The sequence below is a fragment of the Oncorhynchus keta genome, chromosome 29 (genome assembly GCF_023373465.1).
Source record: "Oncorhynchus keta strain PuntledgeMale-10-30-2019 chromosome 29, Oket_V2, whole genome shotgun sequence".
Taxonomy (NCBI): Eukaryota; Metazoa; Chordata; class Actinopteri; order Salmoniformes; family Salmonidae; genus Oncorhynchus; species Oncorhynchus keta.
Genome location: NC_068449.1, coordinates 33420459 through 33445992, shown reverse-complemented (window position 1 = coordinate 33445992; position 25534 = coordinate 33420459). Strand labels below are relative to the sequence as shown.

The 25534-nt window shown below is 45.2% G+C and overlaps 1 protein-coding gene across 1 annotated transcript in view; it reads left to right on the top strand.

Moving 5' to 3' along the window:
* LOC118362196 (mitogen-activated protein kinase-binding protein 1-like) overlaps positions 1 to 25533 on the top strand; it is a 75088-nt gene extending 49555 nt beyond the window's left edge. The window contains 19 exon segments of the mRNA XM_035742371.2: positions 778 to 869; positions 3126 to 3251; positions 3466 to 3536; positions 7913 to 8034; positions 9897 to 9972; positions 10092 to 10203; positions 11897 to 12083; positions 12484 to 12635; positions 13301 to 13356; positions 13486 to 13746; positions 13960 to 14084; positions 15160 to 15344; positions 15711 to 15902; positions 16251 to 16326; positions 17384 to 18510; positions 18738 to 18961; positions 18964 to 19960; positions 20276 to 20361; positions 20536 to 25533. Of these exon segments, the coding sequence (XP_035598264.2) occupies positions 778 to 869; positions 3126 to 3251; positions 3466 to 3536; positions 7913 to 8034; positions 9897 to 9972; positions 10092 to 10203; positions 11897 to 12083; positions 12484 to 12635; positions 13301 to 13356; positions 13486 to 13746; positions 13960 to 14084; positions 15160 to 15344; positions 15711 to 15902; positions 16251 to 16326; positions 17384 to 18510; positions 18738 to 18961; positions 18964 to 19960; positions 20276 to 20361; positions 20536 to 20841 (4573 nt within the window). The 3' untranslated portion in view covers positions 20842 to 25533.
* Position 25534: the final 1 nt, after the last annotated feature.

The following is a 25534-nucleotide window of genomic DNA, read 5'->3' as shown; positions in this document are numbered from 1 at the left end:
ACAGTACCTCTCCCATGCCTTCCGAGGGAGCCTTGTTTTGAATCTCCACCCTTCAGGCATCAGCACCCCTGTCCTAATTCAATTCACTTAATTAGACTCCTGGGAGGGTGTGTGTTCTCAGAGCTGTGTTTTTAAAATTAGTTTATTTAACCTTTATTTAACTTGGCAAGTCAGTTACGAACAAATTCTTATTTACAATGATGGCCTACCCCAGCTAAACCCTAACCCGGTTGATGCTGGGTTTTTTCTGAGATCTTGACTGATTTCTTTTGATTTTCCCATGATGTCAAGCAAAGAGGCACTGAGTTTGAAGGTAGTTCTTGAAATACATCCACAGGTAAACCTCCAATTGACTCAAATGATGTCAATTAGCCTATCAGAAGCTTCTAAAGCCATGACATCATGTCATGCACAAAGTCGATGTCCTAACCAACTTGCCAAAACTATAGTTTGTTAACAAGAAATGTGTGGAGTGGTTGAAAAACAAGTTTTAATGACTCCAACCTAAGTGTATGTAAACTTCCGACTTCAACTGTAACTGGATGGATGGATGCACCATGGCTAGATCACTAATGACCCGGTGAACACCAAGGCTACTTGTTAGAATGTCACACAAAATGTAATGATGGCGGTCTACTCTGCATTCTACTGCGGCCCTGTGGTGTCTGTGTAGAGAGACTCAGCTGTGCTGTAAACCATATGCGGTCCTCCCAAAAAAGTAGTGTTTGTTGTGTTAAGGACTAATAAAGTACTATTCTATTCTAATTGCTGTTGCAGAATCCATGAGCTGGTGAGCATGGAGGAGATTCTGAACGTTCAGGCCCACGACTCTGAGATCCTTTGTCTGGAATACTCCAAGCCTGAGACGGGTAAGTCAGACAGTGGCTTCCCCTCTCCTGGGAGGAAATTAAAGAGACACCATGGTTAATGATACTACTGGAGTTTTAAACCACCTTAAGCTGCTTGCCAGATGCTTCACCAACCTCCCATTGACTTGTGAAACAAACCACTTCAGAGCTCCGACAAGTTATAAGAAGGCTGGGTTGTTCCCAATGAACACAGTAAAATCAAAGCTCTAAATAGGCATTTGTGCAATAGAATGGAACTCTCAAAGCACTCTAGAAGTTAGTTATTTTTAGTAATTTTCAATGTAAAAAATGTTTAGGGGGTGGATCAGCTTTAATATAGTTTGTGGCTTCTATCAATGTAATTGTCTGCATCATTTCCAATCCCCCATTCTTTGTTATTTTCTCCTAACCCTATCACCCCTCCCCTAATTGGAGTTAACTAATGGACAACAACAATTAGGCTTCTACTTCCAGCTTATACATACTATATACATTTTACAGACAAAGTATAGTTTTACCTTAGTTATCTTCTTTTTTTGTCCCACCCTTCAGCTCCCCTCAACCCCTCCCATCTATCTCTGAACACCATCTAGTTTTGATTTGCAAAGAATTCTAATAACCTGTTTTCGCTTTGTCATTATGGGGTATTGTGTGTAGGTTTATGAGGACATTTTTTTATTTAATCCATTTTAGAATAAGGCTGTCACGTAACAAAATGTGGAAAAGGGAAGGGGTCTGAATACTTTCTGAATGCACTGTAGTGCACTACTTTTGACGAGGGCCCATAAGGTTGTCGTAGTGCACTATATAGGAAATAGGGTGCCATTTGGGACGCATATAGTGGCTCACATGTTAATAGGAGTATTAATGACATTAAGATTCTCTCAGTGGGTCATTCCTCTCTAGGCCATTCGTTGGTGGTTGCCACCACATACACAGAGGGGAAGATAGAAGGGCTAAGAATAAACCCAATACACTGACACGCCCTCTGGCCGCCGCACTGCACTGTACATTAACACCTCCAGGGTGCTAATATTCAGAGCTGTTACTTACCATTGTCCTGCAGAACTGCTGTGTTCAGGTAGCCTGCCTGCCTACTGTCATAGAAATATAATTAAGGGACAAAGACCACGGCAATTTGATTGGACCACCCATGGGTGCACTCGATATGCTCAATACGTTTTAAGTCTAGCGCTTGCCCTTGCTATTGTATCTTGCTGGGAACAAGGTTAACACAGTCTCAAAGCTGCCAGATCCAGGATCGATGTGCAATCTCAGCAAGGAGAGGATAAGCTAAATAGATAGTGTTTTTCATTTACTCAGTTGAATCAGGTTGGAAATTCAATCAAGTCCCTCGGTAGAGTGCTTTAAATTACTTTTTGATTAGCAATTCACATGGATATTGAGTTCCGTCAGCTCATTGGTATTAGGCTAATATAATCACGTTTATTGACCATGTGGAGTGCAGTCACTCCACATAAGGACTGCATGTTGCACATGCAAATAGCTGTAGAGTCATCTATAAATAAATTAATAAAATATTTAGAAAGCAGTTTAATCTAGTTTTCCAGTATGATTTTGGTGAGAAATATTGGACTCGACCTAGCTGAGGATATTTCATATCCCTCTATGCAGGCCATCCCTGCATGGCTCATGCTTGGCATACCGTAGTACTGCTCTCATTTCTCAGTGAGCCTCTAAGGAAAAGTTTGCACTGCTGTGTCCTCTCGTTAATAGATTACCGTTAACAGGGATAAAGGTAATACAGATGGAGGTTCTTCATTCGATCTCCCTGTTGCAGGAGAACTTTCCTGCATTGCAGAAAATGTCAAACTTGTAATGTATTTGAAGTTTAAAAAGGCTTCGGAAGTTTTCAATTTCCACTTTGAAATTTCAGGCTTGATTTTCCCTTACGAAAAATGTATCAACCCCTACAAAAATGTCAATGAATTATAATCCACTTAATTGAAATGTCCTGTTGCTACAGGATTATTTTCCTGCTGTAGCAAACTAGCTCAAATTAAGATCCTACGTCTATAGTAACTAGCACGCTTTAAGAGGTTACAGTGAGTCCACACGTGGCATTGCTATGTCAGGGAGCAGTCTGCGGAGCACATGTTCACCACTGTACTCAACAGGATGCATTATGGCTGTTAAAAACATGAAAGGCCACTCGCTGTAATGAAACAGGTTTACCACCACTAAGATGGAGAACAGGTGTTGGCTGTTGGAAAGTTGCTGATGTCCTGTTGTGTGTGTTTATGTTATATCTGGCAGGTCTGAAGCTACTAGCCACAGCTAGTCGAGACCGTCTGATTCATGTGCTGGATGCAGAGCAGGAGTACAGCCTGCTGCAGACGCTGGACGAACACTCCTCCTCCATCACCGCCGTCCGATTCGCTGGTGAGACCCGCAGACGACCTTTGACCCTTTACAACATCCCGCCAACCCGCCCCCCTTTACCTCAAACTCTCAAGTCTCCATCCCTTAACTGTTATATTAGTTAATGTAACTTAGACGTTTGGTATGTCATGGAAGTGTCAAGTGTGGCGCTAGCTCGCTGTTTGAAGTTAACATGGTTGCTATTGTCATAATAACAGTGCTTCTTCTCTTTCAGCCAATGACGGCAAGGTGAGGATGATCAGCTGTGGCGCTGACAAGAGCATCTACTTCCGCACAGCGCAGAAGGTAAAGGCCGTTATACACACACACACACACACACGCACGCGCTGCTCCAGAACAGCTGTTGCTGCGGCTAAACTAAGTTTGGAGGACTGATGCTTTTGTAGCACGTCTTGGCAATATTTCATGATCTTCTTCTCTCAGCATATTTCGGCAATGGACCACATTTTTAATCTTGGCTCAGCCAACCCTTACTGTATATTGAGATATTTTATTTGAAAATCCTTGTTGCTTACAGCTAATTAATTACACTCTAAGTGGCCTATTTAATAATGACACTTTTTCTCAAAGGCTTTCTGTGTCATCCTATCTGTTATATACCCAAAGTCCCCTGCCAACTTGCTGCAAATAAATGCTCTCCCCCTTCCGTGTTCCTCGCCCATTGCTTATGAGGGTCACAGTGACATTTTCACAAGGCTGCTCTACAAAAATAGTCAAATTCCTGACCCAGGGGGCTCAGAGGGCCCTCAAGACTAGGCTACTATAAAGCCATCAGCATGCTTCAGTTGAAAAACGAGAAAACAGTGGCAATAGTACCGTTTGTCCATTTTGAGACGCTGTAGCCAGTATACACATCCTCAAAATAGTCCGAATTAAGATAACTCAAGAAATCTGTCATTCATTATGACGTTTTTGCCGAATAGATATTTGTCGCGCAATTTTAAATTTAACTAAGATGTTTGGTGCAGTATTTTTCTATGAAAAAGTGGTCTCTCGTTGAATGACAACAAAGACTATTGACGAATACCCACTGTTGACCAATCACTGACGAAGGGGCGTAGACTTCGGCTCGGAACTTCGGCTTGCCTCCAGAAAATGTTTTGTGTGCCTGAACAGCTGAAAAAACCCTCACTGGAGTCCAAAACGAACAAAAACATCACAAAATGTTGTCATAATATACAGAGTTTGCACTGGGATGCATACAGTGTTTGCTCCACTAAAAGTTTTGCGATTATGCTGCGGGACTTAGAGGTAATTTATGGTTTAGTACGGTACCCTGCGTGACCACTTCATTGCTCCAGACCAGCGCATGGGGGAGTTGATTATGCTTTTGTTTCCTACTGTGTCTTTAACTGACAGTGAATGGGCGACTTAACCTAAATAGAAACTGATAATTGTGCACGACTTCACTATTACTTGCTAAAACTGTTGTTACACTAAGGTTTTTATTATTTGATTTTGTAGGATTATTTTGACCTACCTGGTCACGTTGTACAGCGCCTGAGTGGTGCAATGGAATAAGACACTGCATAGAAGGGCAAGCTGTGTTGCTCCAGATGCTAGTTCAATACCCATGCTGGCCTCGACTGGGAGACCCATGATGACTGTAGGTTTTTGGTTTCTCTCCCTCTAAAACCAGAAAAAAATCATTCTAAATAACAAACTAGCTTTATTTACAAATTATTAACAATGTCTCACCCCATGTTCAAGAATGGCCTTTTTCTCGCTCATTTTACGTTATTTGAAAAATAAAAATTAAAAAAAGAAACGTCCTCACTGTCAACTGTGTTTATTTTCAGCAAACTTAACATCTGTAAATATTTGTTTGAACATAATAAGATTCAACAACTGAGACATAAACTGAACAAGTTCCACAGACATGTGACTAACAGAAATGGAGTAATGTGTCCCTGAACAAACAGGGGGTCAAAATCAAAAGTAACAGTAACAGTGTGGCCACCAGCTGCTTTAAGTACTGCAGTGCATCTCCTCCTCATGAACTGCACCAGATTTGCCAGTTCTTGCTGTGAGATGTCAGCCCACTCTTCCACCAAGGCACCTGCAAGTTCCCGGACATTTCTGGGGAGAATGGCCCTAGCCCTCACCCTCCGATCCAACAGGTCCCAGACGTGCTCAATGGGATTGAGATCCGGGCTCTTCGCTGGCCATGGCAGAACACTGAAATTCCTGTCTTGCAGGGAATCACGCACAGAACAAGCAGTATGGCTGGTGGCATTGTCATGCTGGAGGGTCATATCAGGATGAGCCTGCAGGAAGGGTACAACATGAGGGAGGAGGATCTCTTCCCTGTAACACAGTGTTGAGATTGCCTGCAATGACAACAAGCTCAGTCCGATGATGCCTTGATACACCGCCCCAGACCATGACGGACCCTCCACCTTCAAATCGATCCCGCTCCAGAGTACAGGCCTCGGTGTAACGCTCATTCCTTTTACGATAAATGCGAATCCCACCATCACCGCTGGTGAGACAAAACCGCGACTCGTCAGTGAAGATCACTTTTTGCCAGTCCTGTCTGGTCCAGCAACGGTGAGTTTGTGCCCATAGGCGACGTCGTTGCCGGTGATGTCTGGTGAGGACCTGCCTTACAACAGGCCTACAAGCCCTCAGTCCAGCCTCTCTCAGCCTATTGCGGACAGTCTGAGCACTGATGAAGGGATTGTGCGTTCCTGGTGTAACTCGGGGTCTGCCGCTGTGAGGACGATCAGCTGTCCGTCCCATCTCCCTGTAGCACTGTCTTAGGCGTCTCACAGTACGAACATTGCTATTTATTGCCCTGGCCACATCTGCAGTCCTCGTGCCTCCTTGCAGCATGCCTAAGGCACGTTCACGCAGATGAGCAGGGACCCTGAGCATCTTTCTATTTGTGATTTTCAGAGTCAATAGAAAGGCCTCTTTAGTGTCCTAACTGTGACCTTAATTGCCTACCGTCTGTAAGCTGTTAGTGTCTTAACGACCGTTCCACAGGTGCATGTACATTAATTGTTTATGGTTCATTGAACAAGCATGGGAAACAGTGTTTAAACCCTTTACAATGAAGATCTGTGGAGTAATTTGGATTTTTACGAATTATCTTTGAAAGACAGGGTCCTGAAAAAGTTATATTTATTTTTTTACTGAGTTTATATTGGTCATGGCTCCCTAGTGGTGCACAATAGGATTGCCTTGCAGCTCTCCAGCTGTATCCACTGAAAGCACGCAATGTTCAAGGCACGAGGGCCGAGGGCACAGAAGATGGACCTAGGCCATTGGGGAGGGGGGCTGGACCACCACCCCGCCACACTGGATAGCACAGAGCAACACTTTAAGGGGAATTGCACTAGTAATGGCGCTGACTAGGGAAACGTTCCCGTTGTTCTTAGTGCCAGTCTGCACGTTCAAACTAAAGCAATGTACAGTGCCTAGCGAAAGTATTCGGCCCCCTTGAACTTTGCAACCTTTTGCCACATTTCAGGCTTCAAACATAAATATATAAAACTGTTTTTTTTTGTGAAGAATCAACAACAAGTGGGACACAATCATGAAGTGGAATAACATTTATTGGATATTTCAAACTTTTTTAACAAATCAAAAACTGAAAAATTGGGCGTGCAAAATTATTCAGCCCCCTTAATATACATTGTAGCGCCACCTTTTGCTGCGATTACAGCTGTAAGTCGCTTGGGGTATGTCTCTATCAATTAGGGTGTATAAATGTTATGCTCTTAGTGTAACCTTTATTTAGCAAGGCAAGTCATTTAACCTCTCTGGACACTAGCTTCCCACCTGGCCAAAAGCCAGGGAAAATGCAGAGCGCCATATTCAAATAAATTACTATAAAAATCTAACTTTCATTAAATCATACATGCAGGATAGCAAATTAAAGCTACACTTGTTGTGAATCCAGCCAACATGTCAGATTTCAAAAGGGCTTTTCGGCGAAAGCAAACAATGCTATTATCTGAGGATAGGGGGCGGCAGGGTAGCCTAGTGGTTAGAGAGTTGGACTAGTAACCGGAAGGTTGCAAGTTCAAACCCCTGAGCTGACAAGGTACAAATCTGTTGTTCTGCCCCTGAACAGGCAGTTAACAACATCTCAAGACAGCTTGGTCACAAATGGGTCTTCCAAATGGACAATGACCCCAAGCATACTTCCAAAGTTTTGGCAAAATGGCTTAAGGACAACAAAGTCAGTTACACCAGCTCACTCAGGAGGAATGGGCCAAAATTCACCCAACATATTGTGGGAAGCTTGTGTAAGGCTAACTGACCCAAGTTAAACAATTTAAAGGCAATGCTACCAAATACTAATTGAGTGTATGGAAACTTCTGACCCACTGGGAATTTGATGAAAGAAATAAAAGCTGAAATAATCATTCTCTCTACTATTATTCTGACATTTCACATTCTTAAAATAAAGTGGTGATCCTAACTGACCTAAGACAGGGAATTGTTACTGGGATTAAGTATCAGGAATTGTGAACAACTGAGTTTAAATGTATTTGGCTAAGGTGTATGGAAACCTCCGACTTCAACTGTATGTCTGCCAAAACTCTCATTACTCACTGGAGCATTTACAGTAGTGTTAATGGTTTAGCATGGCAGTGAGTGACTGACCTGTTTTAACCTCTGGTTATGTTAACATCTTGTTTTGTTCACAGTCAGATGAAGGAACAGTGTTTACCCGCACCCACCACATCGTACGCAAGACGACGCTGTATGACATGGATATCGACCCCACCAGGAAGTACGCCGCTATTGGTTGTCAAGACCGCAGCGTGAGGTGGGGGCCTAGTCTACCTGTCCTTGCTTGTCTGTCTCTTTTTCTCTCGATGACTTTATATTGTTAGGTTCTAATTCTCCGAGCAAAACACTCAACGGACATTATGAAAGCTTAACCAAGTGTATTTCTTCCCTGAGGGTCGATTCAGCATTCAGACAAAACATGTTTCCACCACAAGTATATATATACTCCAATTTAGGCACTCCTTCTCTCTGATCCTTACATCTTTTATGGTTTGACAGGAAGACAAAGTAATAGGGTAATAAACCGTCATTTCTCCCTTAAGGGGATCTGACCTGACCTCAACCTCTCATTTGCCTAATCCACAGACGTCCATCCGTATCCCCTATAGCAATCCTGTGACTTCCTCCCGTCCACCCAACATCCACCCATCTGGATCCTACAGATAACCATTCACTTCTGATGTAAAAACCAGTCTCTTTCACCCCTCAGATACTATACTGCTAAGTATAACAATGTTCCAAGTTTAACCCAGAATCTAACAGTATGGATATGTGTTTCTGTGTACGTGTGTTTGTATGTCAGTGTTAGTGTGTGTGTGCGTGCGTGCATCCATGTGTATGCATGTGTGCGTGTATATATTAGTGTCTTTGCACGTGTGTGTCTTCGTGAGTACGTGTGACCTCTCTCCCTCAGTAATCTGCCAGACTGTGCAGTCATCCCTCCCTAGCAGGTGGATTATCCCTTAACTCAGGTGTTGTCGACACAGGACGGATGAGATTGAGGGCCTTGCCCCCGGCTCGTTCTGTCTTTAGCTATCTGCAGCTACAGACATGCTGCTGTCCATGTGCCTGACCTGAGTTTATCCTATTCGTGCCTCGGTCTGCCTGCCCACACAAGTGTTTCCATCTTTCACTCACATACTCCACCTTGTGTCAACAACAGTAACAACATGCTATGAAAGTCAACCATAAAATCAACCATAATGGAGAAAATTCAAACAATCACCTTCAAATTATGTTAACAACCACCCTCGGGTTATAGTGTACAGCTTTATTTATCAGTTGGTGTAAATTGGAGGAATGTGGGAGAGTAGTACAACAGTCCAAAAAGGGCTTTCCCTCAGCTGCAGATACTTTAAGTCAACTGTAAACACACCTCATGCTGCTATGAAAACTAGGACATCTCACTGCACTTTAATGATAAATGTAGGTTGTAGTTAAAGGGCTTTTGTTTAACAGGCTCTGGTTTGTTCCTTATGTAACTAAGCAGCGGTGCTTAAAAGTGAGAACCAATGGTTGACTGGCTGCCCTCAGCCCACACTCTGCCAACTCCTCCCAAGGTTGGCTGGGCCCTGGCTGGGCCTTGTGGGTAGTTGTCTGCCAGCTGGTGGCTGCTGGTCTTTCCTTCCTGCACTTTGTGGAAATGTTAGTGACCCCATGTGGTCAGCTGGGGAGAGACATGCTTACCAGCTGAGCTGCTGTGCTGTTAGCACACTATGTGGCACAGAGTTCACTGACTCATGAACAGAACACAGTCACGTGTTTCCTTGAACTCCCTGGGTCAGATGACTCAGTCCCTTGATCTGAAAGTCGTGGTGTCATAACCTTAACTGCTGAGGCAGGATGTAAATGGGTAGAAGTGTCTTACTTTTGGGCTATCAACTTATCGTCCTCCGTTGTCCTTGTGTGGAGACGCGCTGACAGTGGATAAAACTGAGGATTGATTAACCCACTGGTGCTTCAACAGCAGGAACTGTCTTTGTGATTTACTCCTGAAGTACTGAGCTGCTGGTGTGTTTTCACGTTGAGATCGAAACAGACACACCTGCACTTCTGTGTGTGGAGGTGTAAAGCCTCTAGACCTGTCATTTTGTCTAACTCTTAGTTCCCCGCCCACAGAATCTTCAACATCAGTAACGGCAAACAGAAGAAACTGTACAAGGGCTCCCAAGGAGAGGATGGCACTGTTATCAAGGTTTGCATGTTTTCATGTAATGTGGTGTCACTGTGAAGACTCATTTGACAACACAGATTGATGGTTTATAATAATGTGCGCTACAAGTGGTGTTTAAATCCTTCTTCTCCTCTCCCAAGGTTCAGACCGACCCCTCAGGACTGTATGTGGCCACCAGCTGCTCAGACAAGAACATCAGCATCTTTGACTTCTACTCTGGAGAGTGTGTGGCCACCATGTTCGGACACTCTGGTAAAAAAAAATAGCCCATTTAGTTAGAAAAAAAGACAGCAAAATGGCTGAATGACGGTTGGGCCTCCCGGGTGGTGCAGTGGTTAAGGGTGCTGTACTGCAGCGCCAGCTGTGCCATCAGAGTCCCTGGGTTCGCTCCCAGGCTCTGTCGTAACCGGCCGCGACCGGGAGGTCCGTGGGGCGACGCACAATTGGCCTAGCGTCGTCCGGGTTAGGGAGGGCTTGGTCAGTAGGGATGTCCTTGTCTCATCGCGCACCAGCGACTCCTGTGGCGGGCCGGGCGCAGTGAGCGCTAACCAAGGTTGCCAGGTGCACGGTGTACCCTCCGACACATTGGTGCGGCTGGCTTCCGGGTTGGATGCGCGCTGTGTTAAGAAGCAGTACGGCTGGTTGGGTTGTGTATCGGAGGACGCATGACTTTCAACCTTCGTCTCTCCCGAGCCCGTACGGGAGTTGTAGTGATGAGACAAGATAGTAGCTACTACAACAATTGGATACCACAAAATTGGGGAGAAAAAAGGGGTAACATTTTAAAAAGACAAAAAAAGACACAAAAAAAATGGCTGAATGACAATCTGTAGTGTGATCAGAAGGAGAAACCAGCTGGAACTCCTCTTCCTCTCTCTGTCACTCGCAAATTTGTTTACATCCCTGTTAGTGAGCATTTCTCCTTTACCAAGATAATCCATCCACCTGACAGGTGTGGCATATCAAGAAGCTGATTAAACAACATGATTAAACAACAGCTGCACTTTGTGCTGGGGACAATAAAAGACCACTCTAAAATGTGCAGTTTTGTCACACAACCCAATGCCACAGATGTCTCAAGTTTTGAGGGAGTGTGCAATTGGCATGCTGACTACAGGAATGTTCACCAGAGCTGTTGCCAGAGGATTGAATGTTCATTTCTCTACCATATGCCACCTCCAAAGTTATTTTGGAGAATTTGGTAGTATGTCCAACCAACTTCACAACCATAACCACGCCAGCTCAGGATCTCCACATCCGGCTTCTTCACCTGCGGGATCATCTGAGACCAGCTACCTTGACAGCAGATGAAACTGTGGAGTATTTATGTCTGTAATAAAACCCTTTTGTGGGGGGAAACGTATTAGGATTGGCTGGACCTGGCTCCCCAGTGCTTGGGCCTGGCTCCCAGTCATGTGAAATCCATAGATTAGGGCCTAGTTAATTTATTTCAAATGACTGATTTCCTTATATCAGTAAAATCGTTGAAATTGTTGAATGTTGCGTTTATATTTTTATTCAGTATAGTTCCGATCTAGGATCAGTTTAGCCTTTTAGATTATAAAAGACCAGGGAGACTTTATCCTAGATTACCAAACCTAATCTGAGACACTTGTTTCATACTGTGAATTCCACAGATCATTTATCTGTCAAAATGTCCTAATTGTCTTCCCCATGCCTTATATAAACTTGTCCATTCCCTTTGTGATTATTCTGAAGAAGGCCTTTGAAGGCCGATAAAGTCGGTCTTTTAAACTTGTCTAATAAAACAACACATTTTTAACGGTGAGCGGGCGCTGCGGCTTTTCCTGTCAACGATGTCTACACATTTTTAGGTTGCACCTCTACTGACGTTGGTTGGACACCTTCTACTTCTTTCCATAACTGAAAATGCGCAGATGATTTAATCCTTGTCATTTGTTTTGTCCTTTTCTCTTTTTCACAGAGGTTGTGACTGGAATGAAGTTCACCAATGACTGCAAGCACATGATAACTGTGTCTGGTGACAGCTGTATCTTTGTGTGGCGTCTGGCCCCGGAGCTCACCATCAGTATGAGACAGCGTCTGTCAGACCTCAAACAGACTGGCAAGCCAGTTCAGAAGACACCACCTCACAAACCTTGCAATCTCAGGTAGCTACCCTTTTGGAACACAACATTGTAGAACAAGTACCTTGGTTTACATTTCTTATTTTCTGTTTTGTTATTCTTGTTAGCTCCAAAGTGAGGCAAAGGGCCTCCTTGGAGTACCTAGTTAATTGGATAACATGTTTTGTGCTAGCTAATACCCTTAGAAAGCAAACATGGTGTTTACATAACGTGAACACTGGATGAGAGACGCATTCTGAAGACAATTGGAGTGACAAGCAACTGTTAATCCTGTGTTCTGTATTATTTGTAAGACAGGCTTGTCGCTATGAACGTTGCTAGTGAATGACCAGTGTTCCTTTCGTAGCATGTTGCATTATCAGAGACATTTGACTATTGTCTCCTAGTAGTATGATTTGCTCTGTTCCCTGTCTGTTCTGTGCAGCACCAGGAGAGAGGTGCACAGAACCCCTCCCATAGTCACCATGTCCTCTGACAGCGACAAAGAGGTGGAGGAGGAGGAGGGGATAGAGGAGGATGAGGAAGAGATGATCTCTCCTTACATGGTGTCAGGCTGCAGTGCAGAGGAGGAGACAGGTTGGTATCTCAGAAATACATTTGTACACAAACAATACACTGAGTATACAAAACATTATTGAATTTGTTTTAATTGAACCTTTATTTAACTTGGCAAGTCAATTAAGAACAAAGTTCTGACAAACTGACCAGGTGAATCCAGTTGAAAACTATGATCCATTATTGATGTCACTTGTTAAATGCACTTCAATCAATGTAGATGGAGGGGAGGAGACAGGTTAAAGGAGGATTTTTAAACCTTGACACAATTGAGACATGGATTGTGCATGTGTGCCATTCAGAGGGTGAATGGACAAAATGTTTAAGTGCCTTTGAACGGGGCATGGTAGTAGGTGCCAGGCGCACGGGTTTGTGTCAAGATCTGCAATGCTGCTGGATTTTTCACGCTCAACAGTTGCCCGTGTGTATCAAGAATGATCCACCACCCAAAGGACATCCAGCCAACTTGACACAACTGTGGGAAGCATTGGTGTCAACATGAGCCAGTGTCTATGCCCCAACGAATTGAGGCTGTTTTGAGAGCAAAAGGCGGTGTGGTGCAACACAATATATACTGAGTGGTATACAGAGTGTATATCTACAGTATTAAGAATGTGTTTTTTCGTGGCAATGTTGAAGGCAGCACACGTCCTGAAATATCGGTTGGTTTTGTGTTTGCTTTCCAGACACCTCAGACGAAAAGCACAACTCTCTTAACTCTCACGGCAGAGAACTGAAAAGGGTTAGTATTTCTCGTAACTGTCAGTGAATATTTTCCCATTAACACAGTCAGTGAATATTCCCCTTATAAACTGTTAACTGAACCCTTGTCTGTCCCTCCCTCCCTCCCTCCCTCCCTCCCTCCCTATAGGAGAGCTCTTTTAGCAGGCGTTCCTCCCAGGGAAATCATCACTGTGAGGAAAGGGGTCCCCGTCCGCGGCGCCGCTGGTCCAGAGGCATGGTCAGCATGGAACTGATGGTCAAATCCATGTTGGACCTCAGACAGCTGGATTCCTTCGCCATGCCCCCCTCCTCCCCCAACAAGACCAAGACCCAGCCAGATGCTTTCAGAGACCCATTCAGGGAGGATGAACTGGGCAGCACCATCAGCCTGCAACCCCTTACTGCATGGGTGAGTGGATCACAGAGAGAGGGAAATATCCAACCACTCGTGGAAGTGAAGTGGACTTCAAAAAGGCTTCTTTGTCTTCGTCCCAAATAGTACCCTAATCCCTGCACTACTTTTGACCAGGGCCCATAGGAACACTTATAGGTAGAATAAAGTATACTTTATTGTTAAAACCATCAGAACTCATACTAATATGTCTCTGTTTGCTACTTGCAGGGGGATGAGTCTGAGCAGAGGTCCCATCAGCGACCCCACTACATCATGTTCTCTCCACAGACCCCAGAGACAGGCTCAGTGCTCTACCCCGAGGGCTGTGAGGACAGGGTCAGCTTAGCTGGCAGGTAAACTCTCGCCATTAGTGTATCTCATTTTCTCCTCACTGTATATGGCCAAGAAATTACTGCATAGTTTGGGCCTTTAGTTTTCACTGACCAAGTGCCTCTGACCTCCTGGGGTTGTATTCATAAAGCATTCCAAATTACACTGAACAAAAATATGAACGCAATATGTAAAGAGTTGGTCCCATGTTTCATGAGCTGAAATAAAAGATCACAGAAATGTTTAATATGCACAAAATGTGTTTTACATCCCTGTTAGCGAGCATTTCTCCTTTGCCAAGATATTCCAACCATCTGACAGGTGTGGCATATCAAGAAGCTGATTAAACAGCATGATCGTTACACAGGTGCACCTTGTGCTGGGGACAATTAAAGACCACACTAAAATGTGCAGTTTTGTCACACAACCCAATGCCACAGATGTCTCAAGTTTTGAGGGAGTGTGCAATTGACATGCTGACTGCAGGAATGTCCACCAGAGCTGTTGCCAGAGAATTGAATGTTAATTTCTCTACAATAAGCCGCCTCCAACGTCATTTTAGAGAATTTGGCAGTACGTCAACCGGCCTCATAAACGCAGACCACGTGTAACCACGCCAGCCCAGGACCTCCACTTCTGTCTTCTTCACCTGCAGGATCAGCTACCTGGATAGCAGATGAAACTGAGGAGTATTTATGTCTGTATTAAAGCCCTTTTGTGGGGGGAAACGTATTAGGATTGGCTGGACCTGGCTCCCCAGTGCGTGGGCCTGGCTCCCGGTCATGTGAAATCCATAGATTAGGGCCTAATTAATTTATTTCAAATGACTGATTTCCTTATATGAACTGTAACTCAGTAAAATCTTGAAATTGTTGAATGTTGTGTTTATATTTTTTGCACAGTATAGTTCTAATCTAGGGTCAATTTAGCCTTTTAGATGATAAAATACCAGGGAGACTTTATCCTAGATTAGCAAACCTAATCTGAGATACTTTATGAATACCAGCTCCCTACATATCAGATACCGTAGTCTATGTATACAGTATACATACCACCTAGTCCCAACCCATATATCCACTATCTGTGTTTCCTCTATAGTGAGTACCTAGTGAAAGAGCTACTGCCCGGGCCTGAGACCAGCAGGAGTGTGAAGGGGTGCCAGAACCACTGCCAGTGGAGCCAGGGCCACCATGACAAACACAGCCCAGACAGTGCCTGCTCTGTGGACTACTCCAGCAGCAGACGGTCCAGCCCAGACAGCCAGCAGCAGCCTCCTGGAGAGAGTGAGACACACGCACACAGAGGCATAGGATCTTAATGTGACCTAAAATATTCCCGCAGCAACCGTTTTTGATGTTTAGTCCATAATGTTGCTTGATCGGTTTGTTAGGCTATTAGCTGGCCGAAAGTAGACTTTGTAAAAAGTGCAATACTGTAATATAACCGTGTTAGTGTGGGTTTTCAGTGAATTCATGTAAATCACAAAGCTCATCTGCATCTCCTGGATAAGTACAGCAAACAATTATTTTTCACCAATCACAATTCAAACAGTTTTTACAACTCTGGATATCTGTGTGTTTTCTGTGTCGTAATGACTACAGTTCTAACAGGAAAAATAAAGTTCTTCAAATCTATTTTCTCTGTGTCAGACTCTGAGCCCACGGAGCCTCTCAGTGTGGATGGGAACTCCTCTGAATTGGACATGGAGGAACTGGAGGAGGAAGAGGAGGGGGGCGTAGGGAGGGGAGAGGCCAAGGGGACAACAGTAGTACCTAAGACCCCTGACCAGGAGGCCTTCCTCAAACAGCACTTTGGCAACCTGGCTGAGCTTAAAAACCCAGGTAAAAACAGCATCTATGTCTCTCCTTGACTGGTATAAGAAATTTGGTGGAAACTCCCTCTAGCCCATGCCTCCACCGATTCAGTGCTTTTAGATTTGTGGGAGGTAGTGAACGGGTGCACACTTCATGAGAAAATAGATGTTATTGGGATGCACCCAGAGAGATTTAAGAAAGCTTCCCTTTCAACTGGCACATGGAATATTCAATTCAAACTTTATTGTCCACACAAATCAATTGTGCAGCCAGTAGTACATTAGACACAATAGTATACACATATAGAGACACACACAAGTTAATAGTACAAATATTTCAGATGTATTCATTGTATTTCTCCTCTTTGATTGTCAGTGAGCCCGACCAGAGTTGTCACCCCGGACAGTGTCAGCATCTCCTCCAAGTTCCTGTCCCAATGCTCTCCTGGAAGGTATGCCATATTTACACTACATGGCCAAAGGTACGTGGACATCTGCTCATCGAACTTCTCATTCCGAAATCATCGGCATTAATATGGAGTTGGTCCCCCCTTTCCTGGTATAACAGCCTCCATGATTCTGGGAAGGCTTTCCACTAGATGTTGGAACGTTGCTGTGGGGACTTGCTTCCATTCAGCCACGAGCATTAGTGAGGTCGGGCACTGATGTTGGGTGATTAAGCCTGGCTCGCAGTCAGCGTTGGAATTCATCCCAAAGGTGTTCGATGGGGTTGAGGTCAGGGCTCTGTGCAGGCCAGTCAAGTTCTTCCACACTGATCTCAACAAACCATTTCTGTATAGACCTCGCTTTGTGCACAGGGGTATTGTCATGCTGAATCAGGAAAGGGCCTTCCCCAAACTGTTGCACAGAATCGTCTAGAATGTCATTGTATGCTGTAGCTGGAACTAAGGGGCCTAGCCCAAACCATGAACAACAGCCCCAGACCATTATACCTCCTCCACCAAACTTTACAGTTGGCACTATGCATTGCGGTAGGTAGCGTTCTCCTGGCATCCTCCAAACTCCCGACAAACAGTTCTTGTGCTTCCAGAGGCAGTTTGGAACTCTGTAGTGAGTGTTGCAACTGAGGACAGACGATTTGTATGCGCTTCAGCACTCGGCGGTCCTGTTCTTGAGCGTGTGTGGCCTACCACTTCGCGGCTGAGCTGTTGTTGCTCCTAGACGTTTCCACTTCACAATAACAGCACTTACAGTTGACTGGGGCAGCTCTAGCAGGGCAGAAATTTGACGAACTGACTTGTTGGGAAGGTGGCATCCTAAAGTCACTGAGCTCTTCAGTATGGGCCATACTACTACCAATGTTTGTAAATAAAGATTACATGGCTGTGTGCTCTATTTTAATTTTGGCCATTTAGTGTATCAGTTAGTTAACCAAAGAACATTCTATTAACCCACACTCATCTATCACAAAAGTGAGCTATCCTTTTAAATGACTGAGTATGTTGACAAACAGTCCTATCTGAACGGATCACTGTTTTTCCTTTCTAGCAGGACGGCCTTTCCATTCCCCTCGAAGAGCGGTGTTGAGGGGAAGGTAGCCAGCAGTGTTGTGAGGCCCCTGGTCTCTGAGGTGAGGCCCCTCATGGAGCACAACCAGGGCCAGAACTACAACCAGGGCCAGAACTACAACCAGGGTCAGAGCCAGAGCCAAGACCACAGCCAGGACCAGAGCCACAGCCAGGGCCAGAGCCACAGCCAGGGCCAGAGCCACAGCCAGAACCAGAGCCACAGCCAGGACCAGAGTCAAGGCCACAACCAGGACCAGAGCCACAACCAGGACCAGAGCCAAGGCCACAACCAGGGCCAGGACCAGAGCCACGACCACAGCCAGGGCCAGAGCCACAGCCAGGACCAGAGCCAAGGCCACAGCCAGAGCCACAGCCAGGACCAGAGCCAAGACCACGGCCAGGACAAGAGCCACAGCCAGGACCAGAGTCAAGGCCACAACCAGGACCAGAGCCACAACCAGGACCAGAGCCAAGGCCACAACCAGGGCCAGGACCAGAGCCACGACCACAGCCAGGGCCAGAGCCACAGCCAAGACCAGAGCCAAGGCCACAGCCAGAGTCACAGCCAGGACCAGAGCCAAGAACACAGCCAGGACCAGAGCCACAGCCAGGGCCAGAGCCACAGCCAGGACCAGAGCCACAGCCAGAACCAGAGCCACAGCCAGGACCAGAGCCAAGGCCACAGCCAGGGCCAGAGCCACAGCCAGGGCCAGAGCCACAGCCAGGGCCAGAGCCACAACCGGGGTCAGAGCCAAGGCCACAACCAGGACCAGAGCCACAACCATGGCCAGAGCCACAGCCAGGGCCAGATCTATAGCCAGGGACAGAGCTATAGCCAGGGCCAGAGCCAGAGCCACAACCAGGGCCAGAGCCACAGCCGGAGGATGGGCTCAGAAGAATCTCAGAAGGGCACTACCGCGAGACTAGAAGTAGTGGACACTATGGAGAAGGGTCTGAATCTCCGGGCCTCTCCTCTGAGGAAGAAGCTTTTTAACCCTGCAGTGGACTCCCGTAGGATAGTCAGCCCTGTGGCCAAGGCTGCAGCATCACACCTCACCTCTACAGGCATGAGGAAGTCCCAGTCAGTCCAGAACTTGCACACTGAGGGTGAGACACTATGCATGTGATTGTGATCATGTCCAGCTAGTGTATTGATGTTATGATCATGTATGATGTTTTGCAGGAAAATTGTATGATTTAAAAAGGTCCTCATTTTATATTCTACGCATGGTGTAAAAGGTCAAGCTCTTCCTTGAATGTCTATTAAGAGACAGAAATGTTGTTAACACTGCCCTGGCCTGCATAGGTTAATCATTTACCTTCTCTGTCTGTAGAAATGCCTCTGAGCCTGTTTCGGCCCTCCAAGGAGGTAGCCCCTCAGCCCCATCACTCCCAGTCTCATCAATCCCAGGCCAACGAGCGTCCAGTGACCCTCCCCACAACCCCCGCCGCACCCTGCCCAGCGTGCCCCCCCTCTGCAGCCCCACCTCCCCACAACCCCGGGACATCAACAGTAGCAGTCACGGCAATGCCCCCACGCCCAGGAGCATCAAATCCCGCTGCTCCTACATGAGCCCCACCACCAGCTCCATGGCCAAGATGTCACGCTCCATGTCCATGGGAGACAGCCTAAACGTGGCCGAGGAAGAGTCTGAGTCTACAGAGTCACGCAGGGGGTCCAGCTCTGACACGTCAAACGCTCCCACCAAGAGCCGGAGCAGCTCCTCCCAGAGCTCCCAGAGTCTTAGTACTAAACCGTCTACCCCCGTGGCTGTTGTCTCTTCCACCTTATCCTCCTCCTCCCCTCTGGCGTTGGGTTTAGCCATGCCCCATGCTGCAGTTATCCCCACCCTCATCACTAGCTCTCCAAGCAACTCCAACCCCAGCCCAACCACCAAGAGTCTGCAGGCTAAGCTGATGTGCAGCACCCGGCCCCAGCTCAACCTGGACATCTCCAAGCCCCTCCCAGACAAGCCCTCCCTGGCAGCCTTCACTCCCAACAGTACCTCCAAGACCGCCGCCTCCTCCAAGACTGTCAAAGGGGACAACGACCTCTTTTCCAGATCTCCAGTCAGCTTGTTACCTCACCAGGGCCAGACTCATCCAGTGCTCACCAACAAAGTCCAGCTAGTCACTGCACTGTCCCTCTCCCCAGCTGCTCCTGTGGAGACTAGCCCAGCTCGGAGTCCTGAGGCAGAGCAGCAGTTTCTCACCACAGAGCTGCGTCCTGAGGCCCCCGTGGTAGACAACAGGCTAGAACAGCCAAAGATGGAGGAGAGCCAGGGCCTGACCCAGGAGAAGAGTCCCGCGATGGAGGTGTCTCTACAGGGCAGTCCCGTATATCTGCTGTCATCTGGAGGTCCCGGCCAGGACCGTGCAGGTTTGCTCCAGCGATCTCCCTCCTTCATCCTGTCATCTCTGCGTCTGGGCATGCCCCTGGCCAACACCAAGCACTTTTTTACTACTGGTGCCGTGTGGCCTACCGTCTCAGTCTCCACCCCCATATACTCTGCACCTTCACCCTGTCCTCCGTCACTTAATCATTTCCTCCTGATGGGTGAGGCATGGCTCTCTTTCTCATGTCCCTCTTTCTTTTTCTCTCCATCTCTCTCACTTCCCCATTTCCATGAAGAGCGTTCCCTCTGTGGTCCTCCTGTCTGTCCTTTCTTTCCTTGTGTAGTAGCTAGAACATAGCCTTGTATTGACATACTAGCTATGAGTTGTCCAATGAAATAACCCTGCTATTGTCCGTCTTGCTGTTCTGTTTTTGACTTGACTAGTTTCTTGTGGTCTAGCCTGACACGTGATGAGACTTGCAGTACGATAGTTTAAGCGGCGTCAGCCTGACCATGTATAACTCGCTTTTTATTAGACGGTTCTCTCAGTATGGAGTCGTGCAGGGTGGTGGCCAGCGATCTACAGAACACCTTTAGGAAGGCCTCCCAGCTCTACAGAATGGTGAGTCACTCACTCCCCCAATAAGTATCCTGTTCACTAAAAATATTTGTTTACATTGGCTACGATTTTATTGGCCACTACCTGTCTGTTTTACGTTAAGTTTACATTCATTTTTTAAAACATTTCCATACACTTATTTTTTGTGGTAATGTTGGTCATGTCTGTGTCTTGCAGGTGAACAGTGTGCCTGTAGACTCCAGGCAGGAGCACAATGAGATGGCCCAGGTCCTGTCTGAGGCCTTTGAGGTGGTGAGGGCCGAGCTGAGCTCCCTGCCCCAGAGCTCACCCCCATCCCCCTCTGGAGGACCTGCAGCAGGAGGCTCCCTGTGTACAGTGGGCTGCCGGCCCGTAGGACCAGTAGAACCAGGGACGGGGAGATTAGCCTCAGGGGAGGAGAGGACTCTGGCTCTGCTGGAGCAGTACTCTGAGCTCCTCCTTCAAGCCGTGGAGAAAAGGTTGGACAACAAGCAGCTCTCCTAAATACTCCTATTCTTTCACACCCTTCCTTGAAGACTGAAGCAACCAACCCTCTTGCAAATGTAGGATCGTAAGCCATTGTGCAAGGATATCTGCAGACTACAGTACTTCTTTTTATTTAATTTCTTTCTCGACACGTTTTTAAAATGAACAGATTAAAATATTCCTGAAGGATGCCTGTACATATTTTTTAGAAGTTATTTTTTCTTTTTAAGCACTTCTCTCTCTTTCTCTCTGATGCACCCTGTGGTTGGGTGGTCCCCTCTATCCCTGTCAGATCTCTGTAGGCCTAGGAGGTGTTGGGAGGGTTGTACTCAGCACAATGGCCCACAGATACTGATACTGTAGGGAGACTCCTCAGGATGATCAATGCCTCAGCATTCATTCCCAGTGTGGCTGACCTGCACTACAGACCGTCATTCATCACCCTTCCTTCCTCTAATATATTGTGTGCTACCTACAGTACCTACCAGTCACCTGCACTCTCACGACCACTGGTTTGGTTTACCCCTGTTGCCAAATATTGTGCCCTGCTACTTTGTTTTAATGAAGTTGTTGTTATGGAAATGCCGGATGCCCTAGAGTTGCTGCGTTGGAGCCAGTGGCGTAGCGTAGTTTTGCGGGCCCCTCTTGCAAGGTGTCCCCACAGAAAGAACAATTTGCAGTTTTATAGCTTATCTCATGCTATTTGACACATATTGCCATGAGGCTGAGAGAAAATGTTGATGTTTTAGAGCTCAGGCATTCTTGAAAGACGGAACAATGGGACAATCTCAACTTTTTTCCCACAAATATTTGTCTTAAAATCTATATTTTGATAGACCAAAGTACCAGCTATCACGCCATGTAAAGGAAGAAGCAACTTCCAAACTTATTTTTGTTTTGTTTTATAGTACTCCCGAGTGGCGCAGCGGTCTAAGGCACTGCATCTCAGTGATAGAGTTCGATCCCAGGCTGTATCACAACTGGCCGTGATTGGGAGTCCCATAGGGCGGCGGACAATTGGCCCAGCGTCGTCCGGGTTAGGGTTTGGCCGGGGTAGGCCGTCATTGTAAATAAGAATTTGTTCTTAACTGACTTGCCTAGTTAAATAAAGGTTAAATTAATTCATTAAATACAAATATTTAGCACTACTAAATGCTCCAGGACAAATTTCTTTAGCATTGTGACATGTTTTTCTAGATTTAGAACATAAAACATTTAGAAAGCAAACATCTTTTAGGTCTAGCAAATCAAATGCTTCAAATGTTTAAGCAAATGTTACAGAGCAGTGATGACAATATTTGTTCTGAATATTTACACAAAAAACGATGTTAAGGGGGTGGACCATCGGTGACGTAATTGACAAACCAGTGACGGAGTTGTGACAACCGATGCTCAAAACAACAAAAGTTCAACACAAACATTCAATACAAAATATGGGAAAGGATTCATTTGAAAATCTCCAATAAAAACGCAGCTTTACAGACTATGAGGGGGCTTGTTGCAATACATGTATTGAGTACATGAATGAGGGGTCCTTGTGATGTCGCTGACCCTGCTCATTCCTGATTCATTTAGGATTTTAGACAAATCTGACGGAGTTGACCATCTCCGGACACATCTTTAAGGAATCAGTTTTGAGATAAACAGGCTTTAAAGTCACAGAGGGCTTTTGCAAGAAACTACATAAGATAATTTTTCAATTAATATCCATAATTGCCATTTTTTTAGAATTTTAAATTGGGTTCCTTTGCTCCAGACAAGGGCATTTCCAGGCATACAGCCAACATGGAAATGAATAATATATTCCCAAAACAAGTCCATTTTAAGATCAAATAATGCAACAAAATATTATTTTTTTAACTATGAAATGAAAGTTTCCCTGCCGGACAAGGATTGTCCTAACTTTCAAGAATCCCTGAGCAAATGTCCTGTTATTCTACACATTTTGTCATGAGGCTGAGATTTTTTTTTTCAGTTTTAAAGCTAATTTCCTGTCATTCAAATAAAATAATTTGTGGCTTATGACGTGTTCATATGCTATATGGGGGGCTGGCAGGCCACCTGCCTTGCAGGGGCGTGTGCTATGCCAGCGGTTGGAGCTTGATGCTGGCTGTTGTTTTGGGTAGCAGAAGCTGCACTTTTTGGACAATCGGAGGGTGTTGCTGTTCAATGCCATTCCTGACCCCAGTGCTCTAAAACAATACTAACAACTGTTATCACTACAATGTGAAATGTCTGTGTTGGTGTACCTGTCCCTACCAGGGCTTTTGCCCACCGACACCAGGCCATAGCCACCTCCACACTACTAGAGGAACACAGGACCCTTCCAAGTCTTAAAAGCCAGATTAATCAGACATAATCATGTTTTCGTGGGTGATTTGATACATTGTGTTTTGAGAGGCCCTGTCTATGTGTGATGTGTGGTTGTATTTATTATGTTTTAAAAGGTCCACGTTACAAATGGAGGTGTAGTTTGTTTTGTACCAGAGCTAGGTCACCAGTGGGGGAACAACATAGCAAAAACAGAAGACTTGAAAATATACAGCATCAACTGAGAGTCTCCTCGTTCATTAACTATGCTGGATGGTTTTATAAAACATGTGAATTGTATTCCCAGTACATTTTTTGTATTCCAAATTGATGTTCAAGGTGTGCAAATAATAATACAAAATGTCTCAAGGAAATGGGTGCCTTAATTCAAAACCAGCGTTTTTCATAGTTTAAAATGTGTTGGGTTATACCAAAATAATATTGAATTGTAATGAAAAGGCGACTACTGAAATTGAGCTACTGCTGTGGGAAACCAATGACACTGAGGAGAAGCATTTTCTGATGACTGAATACAGACATCGCATCTCGGAATCCAAACCGGCTGTGCGCGTGCGCCATCGTGCAAACATTTATTTTGTCCCCCCACACCAAGCGCGATCACGACACGCAGGCTAAAATCAAAACAAACTGAACCAATTACATTAATTTGGGGACAGGTCGAAAAGCATTAAACATGTATGGCAATTCAGCTAGTTAGCTTGCACATGCTAGCTAATTTGTCCTATTTAGCTAGCTTGCTGTTGCTAGCTCATTTGTCCTGGGATATAAACATTGAGTTGTTATTTTACCTGAAATGCACAAAGTCCTCTACTCCGACAATTAATCCACACATAAAGCAGTCAACCAAATCGTTTCTAGTCATCTCTCCTCCTTCCAGTCTTTTTCATCTTTGAATTTCTATGGTGATTGGCATCTAAACGTTCATAGTATTTCCACGACAAACGGCAAAACAGTTCGTCTTTCAATCACCCATGTGGGTATAACCAATGAGGAGATGGCACGTGGGTACCTGCTTCTATAAACCAATGAGGAGATGAGAGAGGCAGGACTTGCAGCGCGATCTGCGTCAGAAATAGGAATGACTTCTATTTTAGCCCTTGGCAACGCAGATGCTCATTGGCGCGCGCGAGCAGTGTGGGTGCAATAATTGAATAACATGCGACGTGTCTGGTCTGGTCAGCATGTTAGGGTTGGGTTACCAGAGGTAAAGAACCCAGAACAAATCAGATCTTGCATCAGATACAAACCGTGCAGAAAACATTTTTTTCCCCACACCTCTTCCTCAACATTTATTGGCTCTTGTCTGGCTGTGGTGTTTTCATCCTGGTCCCTGGTACTTTTCCACCCCAATAACAATGCGCTTTCATTCCTATCAAAATGGTCATAGGTCACATTAATGTATTTGTAATAGCTTCGACTACTAAACTAAACCTGGGTCTCTGTGTAATGGTGTAACTGTTGTGTCAAAGGCTCACAGAATAATAATTGTGTTCTGATGATTGTGGCTGCCGACTAGCACAACACTGCCCCCCTGCTGTTGAACATCACTGCCCAGTTGCTACTAAAACAGAAAGCCCTAACACTTCCCTCCTACAATTTCTCTGGTCAGGATTATTCTGTGCTGTGTTTTACATACTTTTCAATACACTAGTGCCCACAAACAATATTTTAATCACCTGTGCATACAATAGTGTTTAATTTCCTGAGTTATTGATAGACTTGTTATAAATTTACACTTATTGGTAGAAAGTCTTATCAGGTACCCAAAGGGTCTTACAGCCTCTCAAAATGCCATGCCTAGAACTCTGTTCTCTCTAGTTTTTATTAAAGCATTGTATGTACATGACTAGAAATGGCATAGAATAAGAATGAAGTATATTCTGCTGTTTATTAGTTATTCAGTATTTCCCCATCTGACTGACAATATTCAGAACTGTGACCTTAACTAGACTGGAGGTTTCATTAAGACATAGGATTGTTTGATGGGACAGTAGTACAGGTGTACCTATCTGCTGCCAGGATGCATCAGTATTTATGCATGAAGGGTGGTGAGGTGTGGAGGTTGACCGACTGGCTCGTTCCTAAGTAGGATTGCATGGTTCAACGTATCCTAGGCTTGTTTCACCGCTCTTTTTCACTGGCTGGTATAACCTGTAGCTGACCCTCGTTCTTAATAACCTCACCTTTTCTATGATGATTACTTGTCTTAAACTACAGATTATGGACCAGAATGTTCCTCTTTTAGGAATTATCACTTCTCAGACATTTTATGAGCTTTTGTTTTCTGTTTTGTACCAACCACAGTTTTGTGTTTTTACTATATTCACTCCCTGTACTTCTCTTTCTGCTGGAGAATAAAAACATATTTATTACACTCAAC